The sequence below is a fragment of the Phallusia mammillata genome, chromosome 6 (genome assembly GCF_965637545.1).
Source record: "Phallusia mammillata chromosome 6, kaPhaMamm4.hap1.1, whole genome shotgun sequence".
NCBI lineage: Eukaryota > Metazoa > Chordata > Ascidiacea > Phlebobranchia > Ascidiidae > Phallusia > Phallusia mammillata.
Window position 1 is genome coordinate 5,191,354 of NC_137257.1, and position 24,852 is coordinate 5,216,205.

A 24,852-nucleotide genomic window follows, 5' to 3' on the forward strand; every position below is an offset into this window, starting at 1 on the left:
CTTATCTGTCTGTGGCGAAATATCATTTCATGTCAACAGGACGTTGATAACGTTATCTCTAACACCTTGACTCTAGCTTCTACATAGTTTAATTCTAGGTCGCATATAACTGAGTTAAATGCCATTTCATAAAATTTGTGTTAGTTTTGGACAAAGCAGGTATATGCTTATATAGAGAAAAAAACATAGCCTACAGTGCGAGTGTTAAATTAAAGTTAGTTTGTAAAGTTTGGAATATGGTTGACCAAGGACAAAGCGACCAGCTCATTCCAGAGGAAAATGGGTCAGAAGAGACGATCTCAGTTGGAGAAAATTCAGGTAAAGTTTGCGACAAAATGTTTTTCAGTGACAAAAATATAATTTTAAGTTCAATCCAACACTATAAGCTTAATTGTGCATACTTTATGTAGAAGTTTTGTATTCTGGCTCGAAACATAGCTGGGTCAAAAACAAAAGTAACATAGCTCGTAGGCTACGTACCGAATACTATAGGTTACAGTACATTCTATTGTAAGCTTTTAAAATTTAAACAATCGCCGTATGGGCCTGTCATCATTAGCCTATAGTTCATGGACGAAAGTATGCATTATAGGCAGGGTTTGCCATCGACTTAAAACCAAAAATAAGGACAACCGAAAAAATAAATTTTTATGCGAAACGAAACGAACGTTTTTAAACAAATCTTTGCATTTACACCAGCCATTACATAATATTTGCAATATTTTGGCCAGAAACAATCTGTTCCAGCAACTCGTTGTTCGTAGAAAATACTAAGTGCATCTCACAACAGGCCGGGTCTAGGTTCACTTCTACTTGTAGCAGGGATTTGATTATAATAATTGTTGAAAATAAGACAAAATAAGGACTACAGTCAAAAATAAGGACATTTCTTAGAAATAAGGACAATGAACTTTTCTAAGACATATAGCCCTTCAAAATAAGGACAAATCTTAGAAATAAGGACGGTATGGCAACCCTGATTATAGGCTATCATGTATTCACTACTTTATAGAGCTTTTATTTATCCCAAATTCCAAGAGTGGATTTTGGCTAATTAATTTAGTGGATTTGGGTGATTACATACGTTTTCAGTAATCGCTGTACTCATCAGCGCACGGTTGAAACGCTTCCAATAAAAGCATTGCTACAACTTCTGTATAACCTGCCATTATGTCTTCACCATGTACAAGCTTTCTGGTGTGTTTATTGTTATTAGGCTAACTTTAAAAAAAACGATTTTGTCTCGATATAATTAAGTGCGTCAGTACATTTGAAATCTGCGTCGTGTTTGTAAAGCAAATCAGTTACAGTATGCTTGTAAACTTGTTGGGCAAACATCTTTAGGCAATTAGTTACACAACTTGAAATTGGAAACGGAACCAAAAGTGCGGCGGATATAATAAAGTTTATGGCTTGATTAATAATAAACTAAGCTTCAACGAAAACTAATGTTGGGAAAATGTTTAAAAAGTTTCAAAGTAGCCTACTGTTTAGTGTTATTTGTGTATTTGTAGGCTAGGCTAAATATATGTAAAGGAAACGTATTGCCTCGTAATGTGTCAAAAAGGAAAGTAGCGTACTGTTGCAACAGGGACATATCATCATGACCAACATCACCGGCTATCTGCAACATTGGCAAAACATACTAGGCCCGCAATTTAGATAAAGCTTAAATGAACGAATACCTTTATAGGCGTTCTACGCTTCACAGAACTGAAAGACAATCCAAAACGACGACCGTGGATATGCTGGGGACTTTTGGTTTTCGTTTGTCTTGTTTTCGCAGCAGCAGGATTTGTATTTGGTCACTACGGATTAAACGTTGGCTCCCTTCAAGGTAAATAACTAAATTTATTGTCAAACAAAAAACGTCGCATTTTAGTTTGGTTTCGTTTTCTCCGTCGCACCATGAACAAGTACTAAACCTGAAGACACGCTTATATGACATGATAAATCTTAAAAACTAACAACTTGCAGTCCCAAAACCAATTGAAAATAACTAGTTATTTATGAAAGTACAAGCGTCGAGCCAATACATGATAAACCGCAGCTGGTGACAAGAGATCGGCCGTATTAACTAGGGTAGCCACCCAACGGCACTCCAGTTTGTTGGTAGTAATAGGGTACAAAATACGTGGGTTTTTACGCTTTATAAAGCTTATTTTAAAATGCTTTTATACAAGCGGTTAGGTATGCATCGTAGTAATGCTAATAGCTAGCCTATGTTACATAGCATTAACTCGGAGGTATATATTGTTTGTATTACTTTCCCATTTACGACAAGTCACTAACTAAACGTTTTGTTCGTGACTGTCGTAAATGGGTAAGTAAGACATACCTAACAAGTCTCTAACCAAACCATACTGTCCACAAACGTACAATGGCAGTGAAGCACATGAATAGTCCGAGAAGTGTAGGCTAGTTGATCGATACAGACATTTATGAAATTAAATTAGAGATCGTACTCGGGGGTGACCTAGGGTTCGAAACCAGGAAAACAAACCAAAACGTGCTTTAGTCTTCCTGTACAGAATGCTCTAAACACTGCGGAATGATCACTGTTCCGATGCATATTAACGATTCGGCATCATATTGTCACGATGAAAACGGAAAGAAAATACAAATACTTCCTCTGGAAAATCTGTACGGTTTATCAAGTGGTGCTGATTGCTTTGTATCATGCAAACTCGGGTTTGCTTTAAACGGGTCACACAAAGTTCACTGTACAGACAACGGGTCATGGATACCACAACTTGGAAGTTGTAAGAAGAATTGTAAGTTCAAGCTATTTATGTTCTAGCACATTGAATAATATATTCAATTTTGTCGTTTTTAACTCACCTTTTGAAAATTTAAAAACTCACCTTGTGAAAATGTATATGAAGGGTGGTGTACCTTGTGTTGTTTTGCAAGTATGCTGTGGTTTTGAATCTTTGATTATATTGCATTTGTTAGCCTGTTCAGATTTGCCAGCTTTGACTGAAGGAACAACCACATGCACTGATGGAAATCTTACTGGGTCAACTTGTCGTTTCACATGTGATACAGGATATCAAGTCATTGTAAGTATAAAAATAGACAAAAAGATGGAAAACAACTTAAAATATTTTCTCCCAAATAGTTGGTGATTGTAAATGCTTTTGTAATTCCGAAGGGCTCTGATACAACAACTTGCTTGCCCAGTCTACAGTGGAGTCATCCCACCCCGAAATGTGCATGTCCAAACTGCACTGTTGGACCAATGTGCCAATACTCCATTGACTGGTTGCAAGTGGTGACAGAAATTCCAACCAAACCTTGGGCACAATCAAATGTAAGTATGAATATAGACATTGCATTGCCTGTACATTTTCTTGGAACACGATTAAGCTTTTTGGTAGCATCCATAAAGTCAGCTTTTCACAACAACAGTTTCAAAGGTTTGTTGCAAATATAAGTGACCACATTAATCGATAGATTTGTCATCCTCAAACTTGTTTTGAAATGGTGCATGTCCTCAAATTGGTGTCATCAGTTTTCTGCATAGGAATCATATTTGTAAAACTGTAACACAACTCAATTAGAACCTACATCAATATTTAGCCTCAATTTGACAAATTGATATTATGCTCGCCTTGTTGCTACCCTCCAATGCATATGAAGTTTCAGTGATTTGCAAAAACATAAACATTGAATGCATATCACAAATACTTGTTACACAAAAATTATTTAAATCCTTTGTACACAGGTGAACTATGGGGGCAAGGAAATTCACTGCAGGTCAAACAAGCATGGAGGCATTACCTTACATTTCGACTGCACTTGCACTGATATCCTCACTGCCGATTGGCATCGATGCAATGATTATCATCATGTAGGCCAGGCTTGCACCCATGCTCTTGCCAATCTCATCAATGATCTTGTAGGTCAAGGAAAGTATCCAAAGCCGTGTCATGATGATGTGATGAATAAATCCCTGTCATGCAAATAACTACAGATGTATTGTTACACTTTTGTCATTATGTACAAAATGATTGTCGAATTTGGGACATATAAAGTCGTGTTAACATGTATAATGATGATTGACTTTACAAATTGTAATGCAAAACTTAATTGCTGTTTTATAGGATTGTTTTTCTGTTAGTTAACAAACTATGGTGTAGCTACAGCACCTTCAGCTATTATCCACCAATTGTGCCCTTAACTGTTTTGTGCTCCAAAACCTTTTAATGTTGCACAGCTATTTTCGACTTGGTGATTGTTTTACCGCTATTGTATCGCTATGCTTTCTTTTACCAAGCAAAATAAAATCAACAAAATGAAATCTGCACAACCTTATGCATTTTAGTTATGCAAAAAACAAACAACATTTTTTTAAGTCATTGTGAAGCAAATTGTTGAAAAACCTACATCAAAAAAACCTATGAGAAAAATAAGATAAGATTTAACATTTACCTAAATCACTTTAACGCACAAATAGATGCCAATGGTTGCATTTTTCACATCCAGTTCAGTATATGGCTTGCTAACTGCAATATTTCTATTTCTAATGTTACATAAACTAGGTTTGCAAATTAAAACTCTGTGTGCAATGGACCTAATAATCAACACAAGTTTGAAAGATTTGTCATATTTAAATGCTTACCTATCTCAAGCTCCAGTTGTATCTATTGTTTCTAAATACACCAGGTAAGAGCAAAGAAAATATTGAACACTCTACGCTGGTTTCTTTCTTCCAGCGAGTGGATGTTTTTCTCAACATCGACAACAGCCCAACCAAGGTACGCAATAATGGTAAATGAACAAACAAACGTGACTGCAGTAATATCAACAAATGTGTAACATTAAACCCATCAGATGTGGTACATAAAACCTATCAGATTAGTCTTACACTTTCAAAATTCTCCTGCTGGACTAGCCGTCGTTTATCTCGTGTTCTAACTCCAAGCACTCAGCCCGCGCAAAATTAACCATCCATAACATTTCCAGAAAAAAAATGGTTTTAAAAAATAATTTATTTAGCAGATGCAGAACTAATAAACTGCAACGAAAACAATTGATTTATTGTAACATAAGACAAGATAGCGCCTTTTACATGCCTATGTACAAAGAACTGGACAAATTGAATGTTTTTTTCTTTTTTACGTACTTCGAGAAAAAAAGATGTTCATAGAAATCATACCAATCCAGGCGTTTCTTTTTCTTCGCAAAATGCGAATTGCTATGCTGCGATGTTGAAACTTAAAATAGTTGTAGTATTTGTAATTGTATTGTACTGGTCGTACTGTATGGTACTCAGTTCAAAAATTCTTCAAAGTTCTTTCAAGTTTAATTAGGGTTCATTTTTTAACTAGATTCTAGCAGTTTCACCAGAGTTTCACAAGCCTGTGCAAGCTAGGTCAGAAAAACCTTTTAGTTATATAACTTAAAATCTTATATTACCTATGCTGCCGTTGAGGTTAAAATACCTTTGTGACTTGTGTAACATGTTGAAACCTACTTCAATTTGATCTTAAAAAAGTACATTGTCTTCCATATTTTTTAGGGGAGTTTGGGGTTAATAGGAACATTTTAATTAGAATTGTAGATTTTAAGCTAATCATGGGGGCAAAAGTGTCCAGAGAAGATTTTCAGTGGACATACACTGATCAACCACATGGGGATAGAAGAAAAGCCATGCTTAGTAAGTTTTACATTTTTTTAAAGCTGCCTTGGTGATCTGTCAAACAAATATTGTCTCTGTTTTATAGCAACCATACCATTTCTTGCGAATTACAATATTATGTGTTTGTGACTATAAAGTTTATGATAAACAACTATGTGTTCCTGGTGCATTTTAACAGTGTGTTCCTCAGTTAGTTGCTAACAATTGTAGCAATAGAAAATTCAGCATAAAACCCATAAATCAGTCACTGTATTTTATTTGTTTTTCGAAAAACAAATGCATTTCGCCATTATAAGCATCATCAGTGTCCGAAAACAATATAAAAAGTGGGATAAAACCAATAAATATAAGCAAAAAATACACTGAATCGTCACAATTGCTTAACTTAAAAAGTAGATTTCATTAACAAAAAAGATTTACTAATTGTAGTAAACATTTTATGTTTAGAAATATTAAATATTTAGAAAAATCTTCTAACCGAAAATTAAATTTTTGACATGTTTCATTAATTTTCAGAAAAATACCCACAAATCAAGCAGCTATTCGTCACAGACAACCACTTTACGTATGTTGTGGCAGCCATGGTGGCTATGCAAGTTGTCATGTGCTATTTGGTTAAGGATATGAGTTGGCCTGCGGCAATATTTTGGGCTTATGTTTTCGGTGGATCTATCAATCACTCCCTCACTTTGGCAATTCATGACATTTCGCACAACACAGCTTTTGGCTACCACCATTCAAGGTGGAACCGCTACTTTGGGATGTTTGCAAATCTTCCTATTGGTGTTCCAATGTCGATTGGTTTTAAAAAATATCACATCGACCATCACCGATATTTGGGTGGTGACAATTTAGATGTTGATCTGCCGACAGAATGGGAAGGAAGATTTTTTGGCAACAGTTTTATGAAAATAATCTGGTTGTTCCTTAACCCTCTCTTCTATGTTCTGAGACCACTGGCTGTGAACCCCAAACCTATCACAACATTAGAAATACACAATCTCTTTATTCAATTGTTGTTTGATGGATGGATTTTGCATATGTGGGGTGTAAAACCAGTTGTGTACCTGTTTGCTGGCACCCTGTTGTCCCTCGGACTTCACCCAATTTCAGGCCATTTCATTTCTGAGCACTATATGTATACACAGGGATTTGAAACGTACTCTTACTATGGAAGTTTAAATCTGATAACATTTAATGTTGGTTATCATGTGGAACACCATGACTTCCCTGCCATTCCTAGCTCAAAGTTACCACTGGTAAGTGAAACTGTTTTTCTAACTTCTATTTACAGTTTGTGTAACTTAATCTGATCAGTTTTTTTTTCATTTACACATTTTATGCAAGGATTGACAAAAAAATTGTACATAGCACTGAGATGTCATTAATGGCTCAGGACGTATTGAACAAACTACTATTGTCTTGTTGTTACACACTATTAGTCTTGTAAATCAAACGTTAACTTGGCAGCCTGTTTCAAGTGTAACGTCTTTAAAGTTAAAACGTTCGCATATCATTTTGTAAAGTGTATTAGCTTTTAATTGGACACCCAAACATACGAATAAATAATATCTGTCTCTAATGCTATATCATTTATCCATCCCCAGCTTATCATTACCATCTTGTTACCAATGATATATTTCTTTCATGAGCTTTAAAATTTGTTGTAGATGAAAAAAATTGCACCTGATTATTACGATGAACTTCCATTCTACACATCTTGGTGTAAAGTTCTGTGGGATTTTGTGTTTGATCCAGCCATTGGACCATTTGCCAGAATTCGCAGAGATATAGATTTGAAGGGGAAAACCAAGGTCTCAGAATCAAATGGAGCTATTCAAAATGGCCATCAACCCAATGGTGTAAAGCAAAATGGCATTTCCAATGGGCATGTAGGCAATGGTAAAATATGTAGCAAAGGTAGTTCAAACGGAATAGCAAATGGACACATGGTCAATGGTAATGGACATGTACCAATGCAAAGTTGAAGCTATTAAACAGTGTTTTGTATTTTCCAAATTATAGATTTTATACTTTACCAATATATATAGTAAATTTATCAAGCTCATTTTCACTAGCTCCAACCTACAATCAGAGAAGTGCCTATTTGTGTTACTAATTTGTCAGATATACATAATTGTTTTGTTTGGTTGCATAAGTAGCTTCTAGCTTTCAATTAATTCTGCTATTTTCATTTAATTTTCACATCTTTTCATTTTCTTTCAACAGTTTGTTGAAATGATTGAGTCCGTTTTGTTGTGAAGCTATTTCTAACAATATTAATGCTAATGACCAACGTAAAGTGTGAATTTTGATGTGGTACATAATATGTTTGTACATTTATAAAATTAAAATCAATTTCAAGCTTTTAATCAGTCTAATTATTAGACTGTTAGACTCTAATACATAATCACCCATGGTATTTTCTGTCATGTTGCAAAAAACATTGTTATATATTTCAAACATATGCTATTTTTATTCTAACATGTTGTTTACAATTGAATTGCTAAAAGTGTATGTTATGGTGTGATTATTTTTTTCTCTTATTATGACCTCGATTACATTAGTACTATTGTTTATGGACCAGTTTGCTTATTAGCAGCTGATGCATTTGGAGATGTAATAATGAAATTATGGATTAATTCATTGTTTTTTTAACAATTTAAGTTGCACTTTATTGTGACAGTACATTTGCATGTTCTTTGATGTTGTAAACATTGACCACTAATAAAGAGAATTACTATTTAAATTGGTTGGTGTTTATGTTGCTCTGCTGGGTATATCTTATGTAACTTCATCAATATTTCATTGCCAAATGCAAGTAAAAACCAAACCAAAGTGTTAGGGGATCAGTGATTTTAAAAATGTAACATTAATAAAGAGAATTTGGTGTTTATATTCATTTTCTAGGTATCACTTGTGTGTATCATCAATATTTCATTGCAAAATGCATGTAAAAACCACACCAAAGTGTTAAATACTGCATCTGCAGGCCCACTACCCAAGAGCTCAGTGATTTTCTGCCAGGTATTATGCTCTCCTATTGTACTTAAATGCAATTTACTTTTCTTTCAGTTGTGATATAAGACTTGGTGATCGCTCACGTAGCCGCTCACAGCGCATATCGGGTCTCAATTCGTTGCTCTGGCGACTTTTATTATTTACACAACCGGCGACGCCATTATCCTATAGGCTTTGTTGTGAGCGCTGACGTAACAGGAGGCCACCTCGTGTAAGGCGCATGTGACCGATTGCGTCACACGTTTCAATCACGTGATTTGGGCACTGTTTTACCACCGCAATTTATTTAAATAGATAAGCTGTTGACGTTACAGTACTTTGTAGTATCGTAGCTGATTCCATTGGTGGTTTACTGTGATGTTGACTTACGTAAAAGCAGTTTATCTTGGCATTATTTGTAAAAAAAATTATCATGGTTTACATTAAAACAAGTTAAACAAACTTAAATTATTTGCCAAATTGCCCAAAAAATGTACATGGTGGGGGTATTTCATTAGGTCAGTTTAAAATGAAATCCAGCAATTTTATAACAGAACACCTTACTACACAAAGGCGGCCGTGAACATGTGTATTAAAAAACACGTAATGGCGGCCGTGAAATAAATTCTTTTGCTAGACATTCAGCTTTTAAAATTTGGTTTGAATTGACAGATGGAAACATATATTATACGGGCCTACTAGCTGGATAAATTAAAAGTGTATTTAGGTACCAATAGAGGGGATATTAAGATACATCCTAAACTTTAACATGAGTAATATATAAACGAAAAACATGGGGGCGCTTGGCGGCCGTTGGTAAAATAAAGGTCTGTGATGCAGCCGTTACAGCAAAAAGGTTGTGCACCCCTGCACTAAGAGCTATTTTAACAAAGACAACTAGTCGTTAAACCGGTTTATTTGCGTTTTGTACCAAAACCACAAGCGCAAACCGAAGTGTTCTCACACGATTGGCAGTTTTTCATCTCTCTTGGTTTCGTGGGCGCATTGCTTCGTATTTTGCGCGATCCTACACAGGAAAGGATTAAGCTATTAAAACGTCAACAATACACAAAAGCATAACAACACCATAAGTCAACCGGGTTTAACCAAGCTGTATGTAATTTCAAACAGCATTTTCGGTACTCTATGCTATGCCAGTACTTATATTACCTGTTGTACGTTTTTTTTAATAAGTTATGCGTAGAATATACACTATTAACATAGGACACTAGAGTTAATATAAATGTACTAAAAACAGTATTATTGTATTGTACATAAAAAATTATGGCCTGTTTATTATAGGAAAAAATTAGAAGTAACAAAACGTTTACAATAAAATGTGTTTCCCAAACAATTATGTTCGAAATAAAATTGTCACAATTTATGTCATTTGGTTCCTCTAACCGTCACATTTTCTTATGACACAAATACAATGCATATATCTACAAACAATACCTTGGCAGAAATGGAAGGTTCTAGTTTGTCAAGAGCGTCGTTTACATTTTGAAGGGAAACCTTAACGTTATTCGTTGTGTCGTCTTCATCTGGCATTATCTCGCTCCAAGTATGTCCTATTGTTCCTCGCAAAGCGTTTAAAGCGGATTCCCGAACCAATGCTGACAAATCTGCCCCTGAAATTGATGAAAATGGGAGTTTAGTTAAATAGCAGTGGTTCCCAACCGAGGTGGAATTCCTCTTAATGAAGGAATTCTACAACTCAAGGGGAGGAATTTTCTTTAATTTCTACATATGGTTTGTAAATAGACAATTTAGCTCTGGAAATATAACCTGTGAAGTTGATAAACGACCCTATTTACATAATCTTTGTATGGTTTTGCATCTACTGGTAGTCTATTAGGGAGAAAAATGATTCGAGTTTGAAGGAAAGGGAGGAATTCGTTGATAAAGGTTGGGAACCACTGGGTTACAAGATCAATGATACGAATAATGTCTGACACCATACGCAAAGAGTATAGGTTCAGTGAAAATTCGTCAAAGTGCTAAAGCTCGTACTCGAATATATACGTTGATTGTTTGTAAAGGTAACGGGAGTGTTATATTGTGCGTTTTGTTTTGATGTATCAACTTCATACAGGCGTTGTTTTAAAAAATCGTATGTGTGTCGAGTTCAGTTATTTCGCTTGTGAAAGACAACATAGCAACGCAATAGCATCAAAACAATCACCAAGCCGGAAATAGACGTGAAACGCTGAAACGTTATGGAGCGCGAAGTTAGTGGACACAACGCTGTGTAACACCTTATTTAAAAAATGATAGCTCCATGTTGCATAATACCGTCGCATCTGCGTTGACTAACCAGTTACCTAGATAAAAGGATGTCCTAGAAAGCTGTTTTTGCTCTGCTATTATCCAAAATTCAAGTGATAAACCAGGTTTCATTGAGAGATAATTTTTAAAAAGTTTACTTTAATGGCAAACAATTTAAAATACTGTGAAAAATTACAATAATTACCAGTTTATCCATTTATTTCGTAAACCAACAGAACGACTTACGTTGTTTTTAGTTATTTCACGTAGTGCACCACACGTATAGGGATGCAGTTATTTCACGTAGGTGCAGTTTGTCAAAATAATGTATAAATTGCTTCGTTTTGACAAACGTTTCGATTGTGTGATGCGTTTGAAAACATTTTCATCATTCATGACCATCAACTTACCAGTGAACCCGTTGCACCGATCGTCACGCGCCAGTGACTCCAGATCTACGTCATCAGTGAATTGAGGCTGAGTCCCGTTCTGAGAAGTCAAATAATTATTCTGGAGTTATTATTCATAAACACTTTAACTTTAAAACTAGGATGTAGACTTTTTTAAGTCTAATTTTTTAGCCTGTTGAGTCCCTGGTAACGCGGGATTATACACGTAACAATGTGAGTAAAAATACTTTGTTGTAATTTGGTTTCCTTACCTTGGTAATTGTTCGCAGAATTTTAACCAGGTCGGTTTTCGTGGGAATTCCAACGTACAAAGTTTTGTCCAATCGTCCAGGCCTTAAAGGAAACAAGTGGTTAAGGCACCTCAGTGTTTTTATTTTTTTTTAAGGTCAACATAATTCAACATGTGTAAAACTAGTATATTTGACATTTACAATTAATTGTGGTCAGAAAATTCGATTTTTATGCTGAACTTCAGTGTGCAAACAATTCGACGGAGGAATTATTGTGAGCATAACGTATTTAGGCGTTGTTTTGCCCACCGAGGATAAAGAAAACACACAGTTCAGCCTGTCACACCTGAGCACAGCCGGATCAATGATGTCAGGTCGGTTTGTGGCCGCGATAACAAAAACTTGTTTGCGGGATTCCAAGCCATCCAACTCCGTCAACATCTGGTTAACGACCCGAGCACTGGCGCCGGCCTGCATCAAGAATTTCAAGCATAGGAATCATAACGGTTTTCGCAAAGAAATAAAAAAATCTGAAACGTTATCTTCATATTCATGTCATTTGCGGAAAAATCACTTTACTTAAACAGCTACACAAAATGCGTCAATCAAAGTTGTTAGGCGGACGTGAAATAGGGCATGAACCCGAAATTTTGTTTGAACAAAGCACGAATTCGGCCTGAAAGTTGCAATCACTATGATAAATTTCGACACAAATGTGATCTAGTGTGCCTGGCTTAAACTACTGCATTTCAGAAAAAATACAACTGCAAACACAAAATACTCTAGTAGTATAGTTAATTGTAAATCCCTTTATTACATTTAGAATAGAAATCCAAAGCCAACAAACTGTTATGAAAATCTGCCTAGTTGCATTAAACGATTAGTTAAGTTGATATGCGATTAACCGGATTCGTCTGGTATTTGTGAACAAACCTCTGCAGAAGATCTTCTGGGACACAGAGAGTCGAGTTCGTCGAAAAATATCACACATGGTGCAGAGTTGCGAGCTCGTTCGAAGCACTGTCTCACTGCTCGTTCACTTTCACCTAAAGAAAGAATTTCTCGTCTTTTCAACCGGAATTTTTCACCACACAAAACGAACAATCACACACTGGCAAAACGTTCACAACAGGGATCGGCTATCGAGTTTCTTCATAAATATGAAATAACTATTGAAAAGCACGGCTTGACCAATTACGAACGGTACATAAAATTCTTTATTTTGATTAACAACACTGTTGCCAACCATATTTTTATGTTAGGACCAGTGGCGGCTCGTGCCTAAAATTTATGGGGGTGCTGCTCAAAATTTTAGCCTTTATTGAACATATATAAGTTGGCAATATATAGAAAACCTACATTTATAGTTTTCTAGCCATTGTTTTGTGTAGAAAAACTGTGTAGAAAAAGTAATACAAATCTTAATTAGAAACTCCATTGTGACGTAATTTTTGTTACGCAATAATGTACACGAGTGTAAACAGCAGACGATATCATTTGTGTATTTTGTTTGCTTGCACAGGGACGGCTTAACACCATAACATGCGGTAATAATGTGGAACAAAAACACACGTGACACAGACTCGAAACTAAGCGGTTGTAAATACGGTAAAACACAACAAGAATATAGAAAACAAAGTAATGATTCGAAAAAGGTCGAAGGATTTCAGTTCGACAACATTTAAAAAAATGGTCATGTTTCATTTAAGTAACCTTATGGTCACAGTCAGCGTTTTCAACATATTATATAACACTTCACAGATTATAATTGTCACACAAAAAACTAGCCATACAACTGTTTATTGGTATCATAACTGACAAATTTAACAAGCACTTTGCATTTGTGTCAGAACTTGTTTATTTTAACATCTTTTTTTGAATTTTTGTGTACAGACTATTATTTGTCTTTCAGATTTTTAACTGCTATAATTGCTGCTTTATTTACTGGCAAATAGCTTATAATTGCTTTTTTAAGTGCAAAACTCCTTCAAGCTTTAAAATTTACAACACTCTCACTTAAATTTAAACCATATTATTAAACCTTGTGCTTCCTTTTTACAACCAAAATGAATCATAAAGTTATAGTTTGGGCATGATAATTGATTCTCCCTTGATTTCAAATGACAACTGAGAAGCTGTTTTTTTATTTAGTAGTACTAGCACTGCAAGTGCAAGTCTTTTGGAAATAATGGTGTTCCTAACAAAGGTTTGCATCCAAACTGTTTTGCCTTTTAAGGACTCATGGAAACAGCAAAAAGGATTTTTCATCCTAGTAATTTCACTTGTCAAAACATCATCTAGATTATTTTCAAAGTAATCATGAACATCAGATCTATAGAAACATTTTCATCTCAGTAACTAGGTTTTCTTTGTCAACAATAGGATGTGCTTGGTGGTCACTACTATCTTGTCTGTAGAATGTTCATTGTTAAGAAACACTTCCTGTGAAGCAATTTAGCAGCTACTGTTTAGACAAACAGTACATGTCCAATATATCAATACTCATCTTTTTCATCATGTCCACGTAAGGGAGTTTCAAAGTTTCCACAGAACAAAATGCAGTTTATTATTTTGGACAAAATTTCACGATTTTTTTCCACTTTTTTGTTGTGTTCAATAATTGTAAGTCTATATACGCCTCACTAAGTCTTTCCTTAATATTTACAGTTCCCAAAAGTAAAAGTGAAACATCATTGTCCACATGCTTCTTTGACTTCTCATGTTTTTCTGCTTTCTCACCTATTTTGGCTACATTTGTAAAACCATCTTTTGTCCAGCATTTTTCATCACCTCCAAACAGCAAACATGGAAAACAGAACAGTGCATTTTTAACTTCACAACCACAAAGCCATTTTTTCTTTTGATACCATTTAGAATTAAAACTGCGTATATATTTCTTGTTGTGGCTGATTCCTGGCTGATAAAGTTGAATATCAGGCGTTGGACGCCCTTTTTTCTTTATACTTACCTTTTCAGCACTTGATAACTGCGAAATCTTAAGTTGCTGAAGCTCACTTTCAGTCACCGAATTAGAATCTTGAAAAGCCATGATTAACCTTTCAATCAAAAACTGTAAAAATGATTAAAAAAGAATAACTGTCGTACTGTACTCATTGTCGAACCTGATAGTACACGTGATTTGCTTTGGCACACAATAAACGCGGAACAGACAACTACTTCCGGGTGCCCAGGTCACACGCTACTGATTGGTGGAGCTGCGCGAGCCGCAGCACCCTGGCTCCTATTTCGCCCGGCATGTAGCTTTTCAAAGTGCGCATGCGCAGAACCGCAAAACGTCATGAAACGTCACGAAACGTCAGAAAACTGGAGCTGCAGTTCCAGCATAGATATACATTCGGGTTTCCAAAAAAAAAAATTTTATAATGAAAAAAATGGTGAATAGGGCGGAAATTATGCTTATTATATATTGCTAAGGAATAAAAAAATAAAAATAATGAAAGTTATTTGTAATATTATGGTAGGTGTATTAAGTAAAAATATCTAGGGGGTGCTGCAGCTCCGCAGCACCCTACCACGAGCAGCCCCTGGTTAGGACATTTCTCTCGCTTGAAGTAGAGTAAAACAAAACTCCAAAAAATCGTCTTGTACGAAGTTACGTTTAAGCCAGGGGGGTGTAAACTTTTGGATTTTGAATGAACTGTGTTCGATAAACTGTTTCAATGCAATGCTATTGAGTCATTCCAAATGCACCCGAGGAGAAAATCACACGTAAAAAGTCCACAGGTTTATGGATAGAACTCTAACTTACCGACATACATGTTGAGGAGTTCGGGCCCTTTCACTGACACAAAGTTTATCCCTGATTCGTTGGCCACAGCTTTCGCTAGCATAGTTTTACCGCACCCAGGGGGTCCAGCAAGAAGCACCCCAGATGCCCGGGAAAGTCCTAAAGCCGCAAAGGCCCGTGGGTTCCTAACAGGCCCCTGAAAAGTCAAAACAAAAATGTGGCTTGGAAAAGATAAAATTGTTTATTGCTTGTGGTTATTTTCGGTTGTAGTTGTTGTATTTCTTATTTTGCACATTATGGTATTCAACCGAGATCCAGTATGTTAGGCCAGTGGTTCCCAACACGGGAGGAATTTACTTTAATTTGTACATGTTGTTTGTAAATTGACACTTTAGCTTTGGGAATATAACCAGCGAAGTTGATTAACCACCAATTTTAAATGGTTTAGCATTTAGTATGTAGTCTATTTGGGAGGAATGAAAATGTTTTGAATTGTTAATTGAGGACTTCGTCGATAAAGGTCGGAAACCACTGGATTAGACTGTCTTGATTTATTTCGTAGCATTTGTCTACTTGGCCAATTTTTATGATTGCTATAGATAACAGGTAATGCGCTATGTTACATGTAAATAAAGGTTTAGGTATGTGAAAGAACATGTATGATTTTCACTTTGCGGTTTCAACTCGTAACGTTTAAGGGGCACAGATTACTGTGTATTTAACCGCGAGTGCTTTCAATAATTAATTCGCGTTCGAGGAGCGCTATTTGTTTATCACGTCATAAGGGCGCTACGTGCAGCGTGTCACATAACCAACTTGGGATTGCAACAAAATGGGTGTGTTTGTTTGAAGTGAATTACCTGATGAGTGTTTCCTGCTAGGGTGGCTGGCATAAAAACGCAAATCAGACAGAGTTTGATAATTACCGGTAAATGGCGCGAAAGAGCATGAACATTTAACCACAAAATTGCGCGAAAATGCTGGCGGTTAGAACTATCAGGGTTGGGTTGAGGTTTCATAATGAAAATAACATAACTTTAAAACTTAGTTCTCAACTTTAAATTAGTTCCTGACCCTATTCCAGTTAATTTTAAAAAGTGTGCTCTTCAACCAGTGGTGGGATTCAGCCGATTCGCACCGGTTCTATAGAACCGTCTCACGAAATTTTATGAGATCAGCGAACCGGTTAGCATTACTGGTTACTGTCAATAGATTTTTGCATCTTATCTGATACACCGATTTTTGAGATCCAAGTAACTTACGTGATTTTTTTTAAACCAGCTACAAAAAATTTTAGAACCGACTGACAAAAAATTTGAATCCCATACCACTGTGATTAACCCACGTATCGATATTCAGCAATTTTTTTTTTGAATGTGTATGCATGGAGTTCTACCAAACCGAATGCGCATGTTATAAATTACAGGAAATTCATGTCATAGATTTTATAGTGTTTGAAGTTATTTCAGAACAATGGCTACATTTTATTGCAGTAAAAGTTCATATTTTGGTCTTTTCAGAAGCAAACTGTTTCAATTAATTAATTCTTAAATTTATGTACAAACCCGCCAGGCACTAAACACTGAAAAAGCAGTCGTAAGGTACAATCGACATTAATCACCATTTCTTACCAATATCGCCATGGAAAGTTCATCTCGAATCGATTCCAGAGCACCGACGTCATCCCACGTGACGTCAGGTATCGTTGCGAAGCCTTCACGCTTGGCTGAAGGTTGTACGTCACGAACGGCTAGCTGGAAATCCCCGCACTCGATTGACAAAGAGTTTAGTTTCTCGTCATCAAACGGTTGATTTTCCCGCAAAAGTTCAAGAATATCTCCCTTGTTTGAATTCGGTTCTGTATACGAATTGTAATATAGTACATTTTAACTCTAAAACAGAATCTCCCAGCTGATTGCTTGGTGGGTGAAAACTGTTATGAACCTTATGCTTGATACTCTTGTCCTTGCCTTTCGATACTGAAGATACCGCATAGACGAACTATATTTATTTCAAAAAGGATGGATGACTTAATGAAACGGATTCAAACCACCTAGTCGGGGCGGATTGAGCGTGAAGCGGATTCAATCCGTTTCAGCGGCAAAAACGAGAGAGCGGATTGACGAAACGGATTCGAATCCGTTTCAGACGTCCATGTAAACAGGGTTAATGATTTAATAAAACGAATTGTTGTAAGTTTTCTGATATAAACAATTACTATATTGTTTAACGAAGCAGTTTTTAACGTCATTTTGCTTTCACGAGGACCAAATTTTATTGAGTTCAGTTGAGTTTATTTCGTTTGGTGAAAAAACACAACAATCATCAAGCCGGAAATAGCTGCGCAACGTTAAAACGTTATGAAGCGAAAAACAGTGAAGGGCACAATTGGTGTTTGTTTGACTCGATTTACTGCATAGGTGTTAGGTAGAGCTGCTCCCATTATAACTCACATCAGACAAATTTGTTAAATACCGATAGACGGCGCATATACCGGGAATTATTGTCACCGTAAACGGCTATGCTCCGGTGCGCCACCTATCGGAAATTTCCAAGCCGGCGTGTTGTGAGTTCCTGTGTTTGTGGCTCTACCAAACTAGACAGGGAAGGGGCCCTGGACTGAATTTAAGGTTAGGAACTAATTTTTTTACCTAGTTTTTACAAATTTTTATTACAAAACCTCAACCGAATCCAAAACAGCCCAAAACGTCAGCAATTTAACAGAACTTTCCTTCTAAATATTCGCCAGTGCTCTTTGTGCCACCTATCGGTAATTATCAAACTTTGTATGATGCGAGTTTTTATGTTCGTATATTTACTAATATCTGAACAATTAGAAAAATATAACAAACCTCTGAAGTCATCGGGACCCGTGACTCTTAGGATACGGTTGACTGCGTGCATTGCGGCCTCGCGACATAGAGATAATAAATCGGCTCCAACATATCTAAACAACATGGGATGTTTGTATTGGCCCTTGAATTTCCCAGAATGATGATATGTTATTATACGCATTTACAGGATATTATTAAGCAAAAACGTATTTTGCAATTTTCAAAAACAAGGCAACTTCTCTATAGAGAACATATACATATACGGTTTATTACAGTGGTGCTTAAACTTTAAGGTGTTTGTACCCTTTGAACTTTAATGTAGTTTTTCGCATCCCTTGTCTCAAATAACTAAACTGACATCAACAAATATAAAATCGTTGACAGACTTTTTACCTATTTAGTGTCTTGGTTTTGGAAATGTAATTCAAGAAACATTTCGTTACACCTAACTCGTGTCAGTCCGCGGTCGTGGGTCGGTAAACATGTAAAGTGACGTGAAAGCAATTTTATAGAAATCAAAACCTTACCCCGGAGTTAATCGAGCAATAAGCTGGTAGCTGACGTCATCAGCCAACTTGAGACCTTTGCAGAGAACTTGAAGTATTTGTGTTCGGGCTTGTTCGTCAGGAATTCCCAGACATATTTCACGATCGAACCTAAACAAATGATTTTTAAAGAACACTAATAAATTGTAATGTAATCTTAGTGTTGTCATGCTGTAATGGCAAAATGTGGGGTTAAAATCGAGTGTACGGAAGTTACAGCATGATTATAAAGCGTCTGAAATTATTGTTAAAGTCACATAAAGGTTTATAAAACAATGTAACACGTTACGTTGTGTAGCTATTTTCGGCTTTTACTGTGCTAGTAAAATTGCAATGAAATCCGACACTTAGTTTAATAAACTCATAAACTCAACTTAAATACTAACTTTAAATTTATCTAATTTAGCAAGATTAATTTTAATAAGGTTTTACCAAAAAAGAAATGCAAAAAAAACTGAACATAGACTTTCATTTACCTGCCAGCCCTTCTTAACGCCGTGTCGAGCATTTCTGGCCGGTTGGTGGCGCCCACGACCATAACCTGATTTGCACCTTGGTTCATTTCATCCATACACGTTAAAAGTTGGGCCACTATACGACGCTCCATGTCTTTTGATGAATTTTCTCGTCGTTGCGCCACAGCATCAATTTCATCTTGCAAAAAAGACCTAAATGTTATTACCCTTGGAACACTATACACGGACCTGTTCAAAAGTTTAATGAAGAAAATAACGGCCCAAATAGTCCTAAGAGGCAACATGCTTTATTAATAAAATGCTCATTTCATCATCAGTACGTTTGATTAATAAAGCATGTCGCTTTTTAAGTCAATTTGGGCCGTTATTTTCGTCGTTATTACCCTTTATTAGTGATGGGACGAGTACCCGGTACTCGGCATCGATGGTATCGAACGATTTCAGTGGTATTGATACTCGTACTCGGTATCGAAATATTTTGTCTCAGTTTTTGATACCAACGTGCGAGTACCGAAGGCCGATTTACACCATAAGAATACGGGCAACTTTATGCCAATATTTGCTTCGGACAGCACAAAATCGGAAAAAAGTTCCGCCAGGTTACGTATATCTTTTTTGCTATCAGGTGGAGATTACATTTTTCGGCATGTGTGTGTGCCTCCTGACCATGACAGATAAATTAGCCCGTGATATACAACTAAGTACAACACTACACTTAAGTACTCGGTATCGAAGGTATGTACATGTGGTACTCGTACTCGGTATCGATACTCCCTTAAAAACCTGGTATCGTCCCATCACTACCCTTTATGTTGGAAAATCGACTTATGCGTATGGCAGCCGCACATTTAGTTAAAGTATGGCTGAAAAAAATGATTACCGTTGGGGCTATTTGGGGTAAGGTATCATCATTAAAATATCAATAAAACCTTTAAAACTTAGTCCATAATGTGAAATTTTAAAAAACTCCCAACCCTACCCCTCTTCAGCTGCTAAACAACTATAATTCAGCTCTTTGCCCACCCATCAAAATTAGTCTGCCTTAAGGTATGGTGTTAGTAGCTCTACCAACACATTTCACTGCATGATGGCATAAGAGAAGTTGTCTTTTTCACAATCTTTTGATTCAAAGCACTTTAAATCTTGGTCCCAAATTTGTTTAATTAGTTCTTACCTAAGAACAAAACACAAGGTGCATTTTGTGTCGCAGTTTCAAACACTTCTCGGACACGCCTCTCACTTTCCCCTGACACGCCTCCAATCAGCTCGGGACCAGCCAATCGCAAGAGAAGAATATTCAACTGCCCAGCTATAGCATTTCCCAAAAGGGTCTTCCCACACCCTGGGGGTCCGTGAAGCAAAACCCCACGAGGTGGGGAAACCCCAAGGGTGCTGTATATTTCTGGATGATTCATATGCAGTAACAAGCGGGCAAGTTCTTTTAATGATTCTGTAAAGAACAGGAATTGTAATTTTCTAAATCAAGTTAGCACAGAAAAATAGCAACAACAAAATTATGTTTAAACGAAACTGCATAGTAAATCTTTTCTTAAAAATGAAATCTCCTTGCAAGTGAAGCAACGGACTACAAAAATTCATGGTCATTAATTTATGACTGTAAAAAATTAAAAGTGAAAAACGCTATATCAGTTGATGTCAATAATGAAATAGCTTAACATAGGAAAAGTCAGCCAAACATTTTTAAATTTCTAATTTCAAAACAAATCTTATGTACAACAATGTATTAAACACCTATATGTGTATAGAAAAAAAACAGGCAATTAAGTTTTACACTAAGTAGAACTGGCTAATTTTAACTACTTTTGTCCCCCCCAAAAAAAAAAGATTTTTAGGCAATTTTAAGGCATAAGTTTGTACCTACTTTCATTTCCAGCGAAATCAGCAAATGTTAGATCAGACTGTTTCATCTCGTACTGTTTCTGCGGGAATGGAGGAACAAAATCTTCTTCAGCATCTTTGCCATCAGTTTTTCTTTTCTTTTTACCAAGTTTGGGATCTCTTTTTAATTTTTTTCTCTTTATTGGAACTTTAGGTGAATTTATATCTTTTGCTGAAGCAGTTTTTTCATCTTTTAGGTCTAAACTTGCTGCTTTTGTTTCATTAAGTTTAATGTTGATGTTGTCCATTTCTACTAATGTATTAGTGTCTGTTGTAACAGTGTTTGGGTTGTCATTATTATTTACATCAATTGGAAGTCCTTTGTCTTCAAAATTTGAAAATTTTAGGTTTTTGTTTGCTGAAATTTCTTGGTCTTTTAGTGGTCCTCTGTCGATAAACCAACCTGCCAAAACCCAAAATTTGTTTGTAAAGTGAAACTGACAATGACACTCATTTCTATGGGTAATTTTTTTGTCATTGCCGTTCCAATGTGTTTCCTAGTTCAAACTTTTTCAAACAATTTTTAATTTCTAAATAAATTTGCCCACAACTTAATTGAATGATTTTTTTCATGTCTGAGTTTCATGCATAACTTTGTCCATGTGGCAAGTTGCATGACCATACACAGTCAGTCTGTTTAGTTGCCATTGTACAGTTAAGGTTGATTTGGTGCTTACTTTAAAAGTTAAGATGAACATAAATTCATTACTGGGATCTGCCCTTAAGCATCTATGCCAGAGGTCGGCAACCTTTTAGGTGACGCATGCCAATTTAACTGTTATTTCCATGTGTTAATGACCTCGCGTGCCAACGTTTCTCCAAATAATAGTGGTTCGTGCCAGCAGATATCAATAATAAAGTAAAAGCAGAGTGTATTGTGCATGTAAGGCTGAATTTTAAGACAATTGCATGATAAAAATCTATAAACAGGTTAAATTGTTACTTCAATATAAACACGCAAATCGGTTGGCATGCCATGAAAAACCACCTCGGCACGCGTGCCAGGGGTTGCCAACCCCTGGTCTATGCAGTGTTTGTATGTCAACTATTGTATAAAAATATATTATGGTTATGTTTATTAGTCATCTGATTATGATTCTATTGGAATACAGCAAGATCCAAGTTAACATTTACTGGATAATTTTCTTAACCAATGGCAGTGGTTGGGAATTCTTATTATTATGCAATTAAATAGATTTTGGTAATAACCGGATATACCTATACCACACATAGGTCTTACCATTTTCAGAAGCAGCTGCATCAAAAGACACAGGCTGTTTGGAAGGCACTGGTGTTTCATTTGATATTTCCTCTTTGTTGTAAATGGATGATAGTGATTTGTTCATCAAGTTTGTGTCCTGTAAAAATGCATCAACAAATTATATCTGCAAAATGCACTTCAATATATGCATGTGTTATTTGTATTTAACTTCTGTACTAATGAAAAACAATTCTACCAAAATTTACACCAAAGAACTTAGGAAACAATTTTCAGTGTTAGGTTTTTAGCTAATTCATGCAACAGTTAGATTGTGGTTTGTTTTATATTGTAAAATTTGGCATCAGGTTTTGTGTTCAGTAATTTTATGATAAAAGTTTTTGTTTATTTAGTAACATTGTTTATTTAGTCTACCTTGTATTCCACAAGTCTGACATCATCATCCGAACAAGATGCACTGGAACCATTTTGTTGTTTCGAAATTTTTCTCTTCTTCTTTTTGTTCGCAAAATTGTCATTTTTGTTCACATTTGCGAATTCACCAGAATTAAGAATGTCCTTGTGCACTAAAGATCAACAAAAAAATATATGTCTATTGAAAAGGAAGGTTTAGAAAAACCTATTATATGAGCATATATAAAGTAATAAACTGGTGCTGAATTAATTTCAAAAAATCTATAAATTAGGCTGTTTTATGTCAAGAAAATTTTAAGCTCTTTACTCAGATTGTTGAAAGGTAAAAAAAATTGTTACACAAACAACAAAGGTGTTAAAATACAGTCCTATGTTTACCTTGCCCAACCAAAAGCCTAAAAGCAGTTTTCTTTCTTCTTCCATAATCATTTCTGCAATAACAAATCATTTTTAACCATAGACATATGAAGTAGGTGTTGATATAAAACTCTATCACATATTTAGTGAAAAAAAATGTTTAAAAGTTAATGCCTAAACATACTGATAGATTAGTTTAACGACACTGTAATTTGTAAGAATGCACATTTTTATCGACAAAGTATTCCTTACCTTGGACTTTAAACACAATTTTAACAACATTTGACTTAAGTTAAGACATAAACAACATTTTTTCTAATAAGGAGCATTTAGGCAAGGTACTATACTCTATCTCAGGGGTGGGCAACCTTTGTTACTGTAGGGCCAATTATAAATGTCAAAATTGGATCGCGGGCCGCACATGAGCAAGACACAAAGTGATTTTGTTTTGTTTCTTACCAAATATGCTTAACTACAAATATAATTCGTGTTTGATTCTAGCCGCATTTTGTCAGATCGCAGAAAACTAGCACCAGGCGCATTAATCAGCTCAAAAATATGTAATAATTGGACTCGTTTGCCAGTACTTTTGAAATCCAAGCATCTCTGCGGGCCGCACAACCTTTAATGAAGGGCCGCAGGTTGCCCACCCCTGCTCTATCTAAATTGTACACGCTATGTTTGTAGAAATTTAGGCAAACCAATTTCTGTCAATGCTGTAACTTTTTATAGTGATGCTGTATTGCTGTTGGTTTGCAAAAGCATTCTAAAACATGAAACAAACCCAAGTTTTGATCTAAGCAACACAACTTGGTAGAAAGCCTTTCATAGATATAAGAAGAAAAACACATACAATAACAGAAACAATTCTGAAATAAGGAATAGAAAAACTGAACTTACTTGAATGCTTTTTGCAAATCATCAGCCATGGATCTGCTGTCTACTCCTGGACTATTTTCCATGTACTAAAAAAAGTTAAAACATGTCAGTTGGTTGTTGCTACTCTACTGGCTGTCCGAAATTACATTGACAAAAAATTTATGCATTACATTTATTGCATGAAAGTATTGTTACCTTTTTGATGCGGCCTGGAAGACGGCGATCGAAACTCGGCTGGTAAGGCATCTTTTCAATGCTTAACTCACCAATTTCACGGTTTAATTCTGCTTACTTGTGTCGTAAAGTAAGATTGTGTTTAAATTCAAGCAGCAGCATGGTTTTTTTCTTTAGATTGGATACGACCTAAGTCGTAATTATTGTGCTTTGAATAAATTTACTCTTTAAGTATATTTCATAATGTTTACACACTAGAAAAAATCCTAGTTACTGACAAATTTAAAACTATACTACCAAAGAATGTTTTAATGCACTTTAAATGTGCAAAATAGTATTTTACCTACCAATCATCCACAGAGTAAACTTTCGTAAAACAGGTTATTCCCCTTTATTGTCCCCTGTGGCATATTTTTGCGTGTTTTTTTTCTCCCGAAAATACAACTTCAAAGCAGAGTAGAAAAGTGTGTAGTTAAAATTTAGTTTAAATATTTGACGGATAAAGCTTTTTCACGAATCGGCAACCCTTTATATGTTTATTACAAGTCTATACATCGACAACTTTTGTCTGAAAATAGAGACAAACCCAAAAAAGTACTTTCGCAAAGTAGGCTATATCAACGAATATTTATGATACAAAATACGCATCTGGTACGTGAAACAAAAGCACGCCAAGTGTAAAGTATGAAAAGCAAATAGTGTAAACAAGCCTTTCAAAAAAGTCAACATCTGTATAGTTTTTCGATCGAGACTTG

General features: G+C 35.7%; 2 protein-coding genes and 1 long non-coding RNA gene across 8 annotated transcripts; 1 reads left to right on the forward strand and 2 right to left on the reverse strand.

Annotated features, from left to right (window-relative positions):
* Positions 1-1,186: 1,186 nt before the first annotated feature.
* Positions 1,187-5,014, reverse strand: LOC145232706 (uncharacterized). 6 transcript variants are annotated; one of them, XR_013860925.1, is made up of 4 exons: positions 4,625-5,014; positions 3,784-3,955; positions 1,686-3,518; positions 1,187-1,624 (listed from the first exon to the last, which is right to left on the reverse strand). It is a non-coding gene; the product is annotated as an uncharacterized LOC145232706 (long non-coding RNA). The 6 variants fall into 6 exon arrangements; XR_013860921.1 differs by having other exon boundaries at positions 1,187-3,518; positions 3,789-3,970; positions 4,625-5,004; XR_013860920.1 differs by having other exon boundaries at positions 1,187-3,518; positions 3,789-3,955; positions 4,625-5,000.
* Positions 5,015-5,503: 489 nt separating this feature from the next.
* On the forward strand, positions 5,504-8,393 carry LOC145233922 (sphingolipid delta(4)-desaturase DES1-like). The gene is made up of 3 exons (XM_080098690.1): positions 5,504-5,662; positions 6,161-6,903; positions 7,315-8,393. The coding sequence occupies exons 1-3, from the start codon at positions 5,581-5,583 to the stop codon at positions 7,630-7,632; spliced, it is 1,143 nt and encodes a 380-aa protein (XP_079954816.1). The 5' UTR covers positions 5,504-5,580; the 3' UTR covers positions 7,633-8,393.
* Positions 8,394-9,542: 1,149 nt separating this feature from the next.
* On the reverse strand, positions 9,543-24,320 carry LOC145233906 (nuclear valosin-containing protein-like). The gene is made up of 18 exons (XM_080098677.1): positions 24,119-24,320; positions 23,945-24,009; positions 23,066-23,118; positions 22,688-22,839; positions 22,295-22,412; positions 21,038-21,457; positions 20,330-20,605; positions 19,156-19,333; positions 18,662-18,790; positions 18,153-18,247; positions 16,932-17,158; positions 15,322-15,496; positions 12,486-12,598; positions 11,899-12,023; positions 11,574-11,655; positions 11,323-11,401; positions 10,100-10,275; positions 9,543-9,671 (listed from the first exon to the last, which is right to left on the reverse strand). The coding sequence occupies exons 1-18, from the start codon at positions 24,167-24,169 to the stop codon at positions 9,624-9,626; spliced, it is 2,562 nt and encodes an 853-aa protein (XP_079954803.1). The 5' UTR covers positions 24,170-24,320; the 3' UTR covers positions 9,543-9,623.
* Between the last annotated feature and the right edge of the window lie 532 nt (positions 24,321-24,852).

Excerpts from the sequence above, each read along its gene's own strand:
- LOC145233906 (XM_080098677.1), bottom strand. The coding sequence starts at position 24,169 with ATGCCTTACCAGCCGAGTTTCGATCGCCGTCTTCCAGGCCGCATCAAA. Across the intron at positions 22,413-22,687 it reads TCAGACTTGTGGAATACAAG|GACACAAACTTGATGAACAA; the intron begins GTAGACTAAATA and ends GCATTTTTACAG. Across the intron at positions 11,656-11,898 it reads ATTGATCCGGCTGTGCTCAG|GCCTGGACGATTGGACAAAA; the intron begins GTGTGACAGGCT and ends GTTTCCTTTAAG.
- LOC145233922 (XM_080098690.1), top strand. The coding sequence starts at position 5,581 with ATGGGGGCAAAAGTGTCCAGAGAAGATTTTCAGTGGACATACACTGAT. Across the intron at positions 5,663-6,160 it reads TAGAAGAAAAGCCATGCTTA|AAAAATACCCACAAATCAAG; the intron begins GTAAGTTTTACA and ends ATTAATTTTCAG. Across the intron at positions 6,904-7,314 it reads CTAGCTCAAAGTTACCACTG|ATGAAAAAAATTGCACCTGA; the intron begins GTAAGTGAAACT and ends AATTTGTTGTAG.